General features: G+C 39.0%; 1 protein-coding gene across 1 annotated transcript; it reads left to right on the top strand.

Moving 5' to 3' along the window:
• The first annotated feature begins 2,307 nt into the window (after window positions 1-2,307).
• On the top strand, window positions 2,308-11,207 carry hrh2a (histamine receptor H2a). The gene is made up of 5 exons (XM_026330540.1): window positions 2,308-2,406; window positions 7,545-9,121; window positions 9,343-9,523; window positions 9,840-10,015; window positions 10,644-11,207. Exons 2-4 carry the CDS (start codon window positions 8,116-8,118, stop codon window positions 9,847-9,849), a joined length of 1,197 nt encoding a protein of 398 aa, XP_026186325.1. The 5' UTR covers window positions 2,308-2,406; window positions 7,545-8,115; the 3' UTR covers window positions 9,850-10,015; window positions 10,644-11,207.
• The last annotated feature ends 336 nt before the right edge of the window (window positions 11,208-11,543 follow it).

Genomic DNA, 11,543 nt, shown 5'->3' with positions numbered 1-11,543 from the left:
CCTGGTTTTCTCCACACATACCGCTTAGAATTAAGGCCAAAAAGTTCAATCTTGGTCTCATCAGACCAGAGAATCTTATTTCTCATAGTCTGGGAGTCCTTCATGTGTTTTTTGGCAAACTCTGTGCGGCCTTTCATGTGTCTTGCACTGAGGAGAGGCTTCCGTCGGGCCACTCTGCCATAAAGCCCCGACTGGTGGAGGGCTGCAGTGATAGTTGACTTTGTGGAACTTTCTCCCATGTCCCTACTGCATTTCTGGAGCTCAGCCACAGTGATCTTTGGGTTCTTCTTTACCTCTCTCACCAAGGCTCTTCTCCCACGATTGCTCAGTTTGGCTGGACAGCCAGGTCTAGGAAGAGTTCTGGTCGTCCCAAACTTTTTCCATTTGAGGATTATGGAGGCCACTGTGCTCTTAGGAACCTTGAGTGCTGCAGAAATTCTTTTGTAACCTTGGCCAGATCTGTGCCTTGCCACAATTCTGTCTCTGAGCTCCTGGGGCGGGTCCTTCGAGCTCATGATTCTCATTTGCTCTGACATGCACTGTGAGCTGTAAGGTCTTATATAGACAGGTGTGTGCCTTTCCTAATCAAGTCCAATCAGTTTAATTAAACACAGCTGGACTCCAATGAAGGAGCAGAACCATCTCAAGGAGGATCAGAAGAAATGGACAGCATGTGAGTTAAATATGAGTGTCACTGCAAAGGGTCTGAATACTTATGACCATGTGATATTTCAGTTTTTCTTTTTTAACAAATTTGCAAAAATTTCTACATTTCTGGTTTTTTCTGTCAAGATGGGGTGCTGAGTGTACATTAATGAGAAATAAAATGAACTTTTTTGATTTTGGCAAATGGCTGCAATGACACAAAGAGTGAAAAATTTAAAGGGGTCTGAATATTTTCCGTACCCACTGTATATATATATATATATATATATATATACATATATATATATATTTATACACACAGTATATATACACACATACATACATACATATAGCCAAATGACTGATGACACCATTGACTCAGACTCTGGAATGCTAATAATAAGGTATCCTCCACCAACTCAGAAATATCAGAAAGTATTTGTCTTGTTATGGAAACATTATGGGTGACAGAGCTTAACACTCTATCAATACAAACACTGGCAAAAGGTTTAGAGCTTAGAAACATTAACCAGATTAAAATGTGAAGAGGTCACTTTTAGACATGAGTTACATGTTAGAAAGTGAGGGTGAGATAAAAGATAGGAAGATGAAGAAAGTAGGAGAGAAGGGCATAAAAAAGTAAATGTGATAAAGAAAGATATGTTATCACAATAGTTCTGTGTAGTGGAACAAATCTGGAACCTTGATGCCATGAGTCACAAGGAGAAATAAAGGAGGAGTTTAAAAAGAAATGAAGAAAGAAAGAAAAAAGAAAAAGAAAAGAGTGACACAGCCAGATATGAAGTGATATACAGATGACTGAATAAAAAGGAGCATTGGGCAAAAGGCGAAGAAAAGGCACAAAGAGACACAGATTAAATTCAGTGCCAACAAAGATATGAACAAGATAGTAGAAACTGAGACAGAGTCAAAAACGGACAGATGTGACAGATAAGGAAAAGGAGGCAAGAACAGACAAAAGGTGTGAGAAGTGATAATGATTTGTGAATGTAAGCCCCAAGCTGAGAAGATAAACTGGCACTGGAAAGGAAAGAAGAAGCCACATCAGCACATGAAAGAAGCCAAAACACACAAAAAAACTGATATAAAGGCTGAGTAAAAAGCTGTGCTAGAAATAGAAACATATATTTAAAAATCTTTGAGCCCTATTAGGTCATTGTCATCACTCCAGCTCAACTGGTGCCAGTTCTCAAAGATTTACCCAGGAGACATCCACCCTTGAAGCTCTAAAGGAACCAGGAAGTATGAGAGTTTTAAAGAGCACAGACATGTGCATGAGAAAAAAAAACCCCTAAAGACAAGAAATGATGCATGCATGGATACCATTCCTGCCTGCGTCTCTCTCCAAACCAGATTTATTGCTAGCGCTTCCATTATTCAAGTAGTACAGCCCGGTCTCCAAAGGCAACAGTTTGTTAAGTAGAACCAGCTATATTATCTATATTATGACATCTTGCACATACAAGTTAGAAAGCATAATAAGAGAATGGAAGAGCTATTAAAATAATTAACCTAAAGACAGAAGAACAATAGAAAGAAGCAGAGAGAGAATGAAAGAAAAGTGAAAGAGCTGTGTGAGTTGCTGCTGCTCTCTCTCTTCTTCTATCTTCTCCACACACTTACACACTCATTAGACACACAAGCATACACACACACACTTTGTGAGCGAGACTCTCTCACTCGGAAAGCAAAGCAGAGAAGCAGGGGCAGCCGTCAGAGAAATAGAAAAGCAGCACAGGGGTAAGTTGATGAATTCCTACTTTATGCTTGGTGAAATGGATTTGCTATAAAAAAATGAATGAACAGTTCATTTAATTATTAGTCAAATATTTGCTCAATCAAATAATATATACTCTGGTGCTTCTTTTTGTCATTGCATCAGAATAAGCAGCAGAGTGTGTGTGTGGTGAGTGACAGTCATAGACTTGCGTCGTCGTTCTGAATACTTGTCAGCTCAGTTTTAGGGAAATGATGAATTTTTTTAAAATGTGTCTGAATGTAGATTGAGATTCATGGGTTTGTGGCTGTGGAGAGTTCAGGCAGGCTGACCCTAAGCCTGGTTTATACATGTAAAATCTGCACAACAAATCTACAAATGGGTCACTTAATCAGTGAGATTTTTTTGTGTGCATTTGTATTTGAAACAAATTTATCTTTACCACACTCTTCTGCATTTGTTTACACATTAAAGTTCTACATTTTAACTTCATATTTCCTCTTTATCTAAAACAAATAGTGTGAATTTCCATAATAGGCAAAATATGAATAGTTCATTATATTAAAAAACAGCCATACAGTCTGAACAGATTGGTGATATTATCCATTCTACATGAGTAGTGAGAAGAAACAACAAAAATTTAGAAGGTCCTGTAAGAAAATATCATTTAATATTTATTTATAACGTTAAACTCAAAAATAACCTGTCTTCATATTTCATAATCACAAACGGAAATACACAACATGAGCATTCTGATGTTTTTTCTGCTTTGCATTTCTAAGATATTCAAATAATCAGGTGATACTGTTACATAACTTTTTTTCTGACTTTAATGTGAATAATAGTCCTTTTTATTTTATTAGTAAAACATTGCTAATCCTATGCACCTTGTTTACCTTCCATTTCTTTCTAAATGAGAAAAGCATAACCTGTTGACAGCTACAAGGGTTTTACATAAGGAAGTGCAATCTGATCTGATAAGAAGAAATGCATATACCATTATATTACAGCACCAGCCCACAGAACAGCTAAATAGACAAAATAAAAATGTTACAGATTACTTGCCGTATCGAGCACTGCTGTCAGCTTATGTTGAAAGTGCAGGCCTGAAACACTCAGTGTGATCAGTTTGATTTGGATAAACCAAGTAAAACAGATATATTTTAAATGTGATATAAAATTAATGTACAGTATGTATGCATTATGCATTATTGACTATGCTAGTGTCAAAAAAGCGTAATTTTTAAATATGATTTTATGAGTTTTGTGTGTCAAATGGAAATCCAGTGCAGTATATGGTGCAGTGTGTTGGTTCAGTATATCAAAGTGAAAATACATTTATCAGATCATATTGGCATGGTGCTGAAAAATAAAGATACCAAACACTGGCATGGTAAATATTTTGTAATGTGGAAAACATAAAGTATTCAGAATGGCCAATAACAGCTCAAGACTCCAAAGGGTTAAAGTAGTACCTCTGCAGTGTCAGCTGAAGTAACCACCAGAATGCAAAGAGACTGGTTAAGCCTCAGATCTTGGTCAAAAACTCACATTCAGTGCTGAGCAGTTCATTTCTTATGAGCTGATGGTAAATGTATATGTAAAGTATAAACAGGAGACATGTTGTTCCTGAACCTGTGCATGTGTGTGTCCACTTAGACATTTATTAAGTTGAAGCTTTTCTATACAGAAGCTGCAATATTGACATAACAGTTAAGTGTTAAGGTCAAAACTGACGCATTAAGGGCAATCCGTTATCTCCATCTGAGCTGCATTTATTTGTGCATATATACTGGGTTATCTTTGTGTGTGTGTCACAATGCATGCTGGTAGAGCCGATGCATATTTTATGAGTCTTGATCTGCCTGTCTGTGGCAGCGTCTAGCGCTCACTGTGTTTTAGTTTCACATGTCATCAACACTCCACAGCTTCTCTTCGATGGTCAGGGTACACAGCTGTTACCAAGCAGCCTTAGTGCAGACCACTTCCCCTCTCTGCGTCTTTCACTCAGAGCCAAAAACAAAGACAAGCCAGAGGACACATACGCACGTTTGCTTTCATTTCTCATGGGGACATGACATTAACTTTTTCAGTTCCTGGATTCTTACTGTAATCCTAACCATTAACTTAACCTTAACCAAACTTCACCCTAACCTTCAACCAAGTCACGCTGTAAAATTTGATGATTTCTATGCCGGGACCAGGATTTAGACCCCACTAGGAAAGCGAGCCTCCACAGTGTATGTAATACCAGCCGTCAGCACATTCCTAAAAATGCAGACAGCTATAGATTGCTAGAGGAAGCGAGTGAGCCAAGTATTTTAGCTCAATTGAATTATATTAGGATAAATGAAGCATTCAAAAGTCTTATTGCATTATGGTGCCCAGATGGACGCTCTGTGTAGGGACAAGTCTTTTTGTTTTTTTTGGTTTGTCATCTTAGGACACTGCCGTACCTCCTACAGATAGTAGCAGATACACTAAAACTGGACTGAGTTTTAATTGGCTGAATGAATGAATAAGTGAATGAATGATGTTATTTCATGTATTCATGACAATTCTGGAGCACCGTGCGGACAAATCAGAGCTTATCGGTGATTTGAGACTGTAGAATTAACCCATTTCCTGGCTCTGTGTAAGCACACACTGCATTTGTGGAAATATGCATGATTACTTTGGCTACTCATTGGGCTGAATAAGAGCAGATATTGCTTATCCATTTATTTCTAAAAAGACACATCTGGCTGGTTAAAAAAGATCATAAAATGAGCATTTTCTTCTTGGAAAATCTCACAGTTCAGATAGCAGAGTCCCAGCTGAGAGGCAAATAACCTCATTACTCATCTCCGAGCTCAGACCGTGTGTGGGTAAGAGCCACTGTTCCAAGTTCTTTTCTGCTGCCTTTCATCTCAATACTCTAATTGGGCTCTTTTCACCAGATCACTTACTGAGTAAAGGAAGGTCTAGATGGGGCAGAATGAAGTCTTTCCAACTCACTGCGTCTTTCATGTGTTGGAAGAAAAGAGTTAAGGAAAGGAAGCTATCAAGGAGGTCCTTAAAGTTAATCATCTAATATTTCATCTCTGTTGTGCTCATCTGTTGAGTATCACCTCGGTTACATAGAGACCTACAGTTAGACTAGACCCTGGATGAATCCTTCAAGCGCGGTCCTCAAAACCACAAACCCATGCTGTCCAGGCCATGAAAAAGCGTTCCCCCGCAGAAAACTCCTAAAAATAGAGTCCCTTTTCAATCCTGCGAAAAACACAGCACTCGCTAGTTATTACAACCCATTACTAAGACATACACTTTGGGTGTTAGTGTGTTCATGCATGCCTACATGTGTATGTGTGTGTCCGTGCATGTGTGTGTTTGTAGTTACATATACAAATGTAGCAACACTCACCACTGTTTCCATTAGGGACAACGAATGAAGAGTTAGTGAAAGAAAACAGATTGCCAGTAATAAAATAACACACTGTCTAAATGAGCAAAGCTCTATTCACTGTAAGGGTACACCATACTTGACAACATTAAGGTGAATGACTCTGACTTTTTACTACAATTGTACTCTGCACAGATTAATTTTGACTTGACACTGATAAAATAAAAATGCGATGAATGCCATTTGCTGCTCACTTGAGCTTCTTGATAAGTGACTGGGCATGATTGTATATTAATATGGTTTTTATTATAACACAAATGTTTATGCAAATATAAACACAGGAAATTAATATGGTTATGCGCTCTGACACACGCACTGGAACATGGGAAAAGGACCTAAGGACATGTGACCAAACACATACATGTATCTTACATACATTAAGTCCCAAGGATGAGACAGGACTGTCCCAAAATTCAGTAGTGGCTGCATTATGTGTCTATATCTGGACATTCCCCACAGGCTGGTGTTGGATCCAAGCCAAAACTTGTTCCAGCTATCTGAGTGAGCATGTGTGTGTGAAACAAAGCTAGACAACCAGAGACAGATTCTCATCATGAAAACTGTTGAAATGTGTGGCCTTACAAAAGTCTGTCTGGGTCACTTCATACATTAGTGATTGTGTTATCAGTGTTTGCTCTGGATGTAATTCAAAGCAGTGGGTTGGTGATAGCAGTGTGTCCACAGAACAAAGGAATGCAGATTAGAAACGTTTAAAATTAGAGATTTTTTTTTTTTAATAGGCTCAGATTTAATTAAAACCCTTCTTGCTGTGCTGTTTTCATTATGTCGCCTATTTCTATTTCTTCTCACCTTCACATGAAGCCAGGGTGTCTTGCCTTCTTTCTCTCTTTGAGGTGATAAGTGCGGAGAACTGGACCAAGACTGGCAAAGCTCCCAGTATCCATTACACTGTTAGAAAACAGACAAGCAAACATTACCCACCACCCACTGACGCAAACACACATATTACACACACACTCAAGCCCGCAGTCCTTATCAAGCTGCTACCCTCATTCCACCAAGAACAAAAATTTAAAAACATATGTTGTTAAAAAATGATAACCATCCATTGATCCATTTTCTATACCCGCTTATTCCTTAACCAAGGTCATGGGGAAAATGATATCCATAACAACATTATTTTTGCCAAAATACTTAAATATAAAGCAGCTAAATATAAAAATAGCTTAATTTACAAATTAAACATTGGTATTTGAATTTTAAATGTATTACTAGTCGTTTGATTTTAAAACACTTTATTTATAGATATTATTATGTTATTTAGCTCTAATCACATTTAACCTAGACTCAACTCTCTGATGCCTGACTGGATTTCCATTTGACACACAAAATAATCTAAGAGGATATTACACTTTGCCACATTGATGCATCACGATATTCATTTTATTTAATTCTAAAGGCAAAGCTTGACGCCAGCTACAGCAGATTGCAGTGATGTACATTTTGTCCTTTGCTGAGCAAATACTGTTCCCACAGCAAACAAAGCACAAACAAAGGAAGTACTTCATATTTTCACATAAGTTATCCCAGACACTGCAATAAATCAGCTATCAATAATCAATACGTTACATATATATTTTGATATGGTCATAACAAAACCAAATGATTAACTGCTCTTTGCTGTTTAATGTGTGGTACATGTGATCCTGTAACAACTACCAAAGTCTAACTGTGTTAATCATCTATGTCCACTAGGTGTCACTGCAGCCATAGAAGATGGTGTTGAAGAAAACGTGACGCCATGGACCAGTATCAGTCTGCCGAGCATACAGAAAGCTGTTCAGCAGCTCTCACAGACATTTCAACAGTTACACATAGCGCTGATCTGCAGAATTTATCAGAGGACAAATGCTGCTTAGGCAACTTTTTTCTCACGAATAATGTCAAGAGTGTGAATGGGCACACTGATGTGGTCAAGCCACAGGAAAGTTGAAAGCTGTGTTTAATAGGTTCTGGCCCTAACAGAGGAGGAAACCTTTAAGTAAATCAGCAGCACAGAAGATACTGGAAAAGAAGGAGAAGGAGGGTTTACCATCTTAAGTCACATTTAAACCTTGAGTCATTGAGAATATGCACCTAAATAAATATATAAATAAACAACAAATATATGTAATAATACTTCAATGTGAGTTTACAGACTAAAATGTGAAAGTCTTTTCTGCAAAGAGCAAGACTTCTTCAGTTTAAAACTGAAAACGTAATAATTGTTCACATAAATCTCTGGCCATGATGTCATCTGGTTGTTTCCACTGAAGCCTCAGCAATAATGTTGTCAAAAGTCATTCTGGGTGTCATCTTGTCCCTCCTCATCCTCCTGACTGTTGGTGGTAATGTGCTGGTGTGCCTGGCTGTCTGCGCCTCTCGACGCCTCCGCTGCCTCACTAACTGTTTCATTGTGTCGCTGGCAGTAACAGACCTGCTGCTCGGCCTCTTAGTCCTGCCTTTCTCCGCCCTCCTCCAGCTCAACAATGACTGGCCACTCGGCCCCGTCTTCTGCAACTTCTACATCTCCATGGATGTCATGCTGTGCACCGCTTCCATCCTCACCCTCCTGGCCATCAGTGTGGACCGCTACCTGGCAGTGACCATGCCTCTGAGATACGCCTCACTGGTATTACCATGGAGAGTTGCTATGGCCATGGCCAGTGTCTGGGCCGTGTCTGTGGCTGTGTCTTTCTTGCCTATCCATATGGGGTGGAACACTGCTAATGGGACAGTGCAGAATTACGGGCCTTGGGCTCCAAAAAGGAAATGTCGTTTTGAGCTGAACAGACCATATACACTCACTGACTCACTTCTCACTTTCTACTTGCCTCTGGTGGCTATGTGCTGGACATACCTTCAAATACTTCGCATTGCACGGGCACAGGCCAAGCGTATTATCAGTGTCCGACCGACTTGTATCACTAGTTACAACGGCAGGAGCAACCCTTCTACCAGCACCACCATGGTTTCCAGTGTTACAGCAGTGGCTCTGCGGGAGCACAAAGCCACAGTGACACTGGCAGCAGTGATTGGTGCTTTTGTTGTCTGCTGGCTGCCTTATTTCATCCTATTCACAGTGTTGGGCCTAAAGGAGCATCCAGACCCTAGCATAGTACCAGAATTTCCCATTGTGTTATGGCTAGGTTATGCCAACTCAGCCCTCAACCCTATCCTATATGGAGCCCTCAACAGGGACTTCCGGTCAGCCTATACCCATCTACTAAGATGTCGATGCCCTACTTACAGTGGGTGGAGGAGCCGGCAGCCATCTCCCACTATAACAGCAGGTAACGGTCAAAAAGTTCTCACATTGTGTAGGTAACAGTTTAGGAGCTTATGTTTCAGAATCTATTCCATTTATGAGTGCAAAATTTCTGACCAACAAAATGTTGCAACCACTCTTATTAAATGACATTACATATATAGCACATCATCTATGAGATACAGATAAAATGTTATAGTTCCAGCTTCTCTTTTTTTTTTTTTCCTTTCCCTTTTCATATCTCAGGCAGAGAGCAGCTTTCAGAGGTGACACTGCTCTGTGGCCATACCCCTGACACATGCAGGGCAGGTCTATCACACCAAAACGTCATGCTTCAAGAAATGAACAGCAGGACGACCACAGCAGCTATCCAGTTTGCAAACGGCGCTGCTGCCACAGATGTCAACAGAACTAATGGCAATGAAAGGTAAACTTCAACCCAGTGTTTACCTAGTCTGGAAATAATAGCAAAGGAGTTCTTGCATACAGAGTGTTTTACCTTACATTCAAAATTGTGGTGAAAATTCTATAACACACACATTCACTCATAGGGAGACAAAAGCAGTGCTCTGAAAGAAAGAAAACAGAAAGAGCTTCATAACTGCCTTATCGTTACAGTATGTATGGCATATGCTATTGCACAGATCATATTCATTCTCTGTCTTAAACACAAAAAAAATACATCAGCCACAAACACATTTGGGTTTTACTTTTCTAGCATTCATTCTTTTCTATGAGCTCAGGTCATGCTGAACCTGTGCTGGTGAGGTGGATGCTGTGTCCTCTATACCATGGTTGCAACCAAGAACCAGAATCCATCCTGAACACTCTCTACACAGACAAACAGATGGACAAAGATTTACATCCCTCCTATTTGGAAATGTTCAGTGCCACAGTAGAACCATCCATAACGCACAATGTAAGTAGACACACATACTGACATCCCAGTGGCCTTTGACAGACTGTGTGCGCTCTGGAACAAATTGACTGGGACACGTTGATCATAGACATGTCATCCAGTGAAATTTGCTCTCATAAAATACACTGAATATTATACACTTTCACATCCTGCTCTTTTCTTTTTGCACTTGAACATCAGATAACTGACTTGCTGTTATGTGGGCATGTTTGCAGCAAAACAAATATAATGTAAAGGCTCTATAGCTCTACAGTACTGTGGAATTCAGTACAGACAAATCATAATACTAGCATACACCTACAAAATGACATTAAATAATAATACATTTTTTTTTACATTTTTACATAAATTTCATACAAACAAAACTTTACAAATCTATGTTGATCTATTGTGAATATGTATTTTAACCTCTCTAACACCAATCCTACCTCATAAAGATGTATGTGTCGTCCTTTATTATGTTATTTTTCATACAGCAACCTGGCTAATCTCTGCCCCAAGATCGGGAGCTAATCTAAAAATCACCAACATGGTGAAGTGAATGATTCTTTTCTCCTCACATACTGTCCACCCAAACTGACTTGTAAGAGAAGCAAATTTTGATGATCTTCCTTTGTGTCTTCTTTAGCATTCACACTGTCCATAATTTAATAAACACAAATGGGAGAAAACAGGACCTCAACAAGTCCACACCTCATCAGCAAGAACCAATTATAAACACACAGCTGGTCTCAGTCCACCCAGGACCAGACAAATGAAGATGCTCCTCCACGGATCGAGCTAAAACTCAAGTTGCCTTCAACTGGTCCACTGTGTCCAGCCATTACAGGGCAACATGTGGCCTTGACAAGCTCTTGAACCAACTGTGGTTTGTATTGAAGCTCTGAAAACTGAATGAGAACAGCCAATTAACCAGTTGGCTCGTGAACTACTTTTTTTTTTTTTTTTTTTTTTAATGCTGACTCAAGACTGCACTCCAGTGGAAACATGAAGCAGCACATCAACAAAATAAATTAACTAATTAAAAATGAAGGCCTCACAAAATCAGAGCGGACTTAACGGACTTTTGTAGTTCATTTTGATTGTTTTGAAATGTGACATTTTACTGTGAAATATTGCATATGTCATTTCTGAAGAATGAATAATCTCCAGATTTCATCTTAATTGTTGTTCATTCAGTCTCAAAAATGTGGCAAAGTGTACCATACTATAAAAATAAATGTGGACCAAAAAAAAGGGCATGAAATCTTTCTTTAAAACAGAAATTTAAAACTATATGGTACTAAGGAAGAGGAAGCTAAATAAAGAATACATTATATACAATTTACCACTATATACCACTTGTGGAGGCAATACAGATGCTGTGTAGTTATTTACAGTATGGATAGGAATTATCATGTGGCATGATACAGATAATACTGTACGGGTGGTAAGGAATACAAGCACATTGGAAACAATTCATCACAGCTGTCAGCACACATTGCCTCAAACTACTATCACATTAACATTCCCCATACTTCAAGCTATT

Source organism: Mastacembelus armatus, chromosome 10, assembly GCF_900324485.2.
Source record: "Mastacembelus armatus chromosome 10, fMasArm1.2, whole genome shotgun sequence".
Taxonomy (NCBI): domain Eukaryota; kingdom Metazoa; phylum Chordata; class Actinopteri; order Synbranchiformes; family Mastacembelidae; genus Mastacembelus; species Mastacembelus armatus.
This window is presented reverse-complemented; position numbering and strand designations above follow the sequence as displayed.

Excerpts from the sequence above, each read along its gene's own strand:
- hrh2a (XM_026330540.1), top strand. The coding sequence starts at position 8,116 with ATGTTGTCAAAAGTCATTCTGGGTGTCATCTTGTCCCTCCTCATCCTC. Across the intron at positions 9,122-9,342 it reads ATCTCCCACTATAACAGCAG|GCAGAGAGCAGCTTTCAGAG; the intron begins GTAACGGTCAAA and ends TTCATATCTCAG.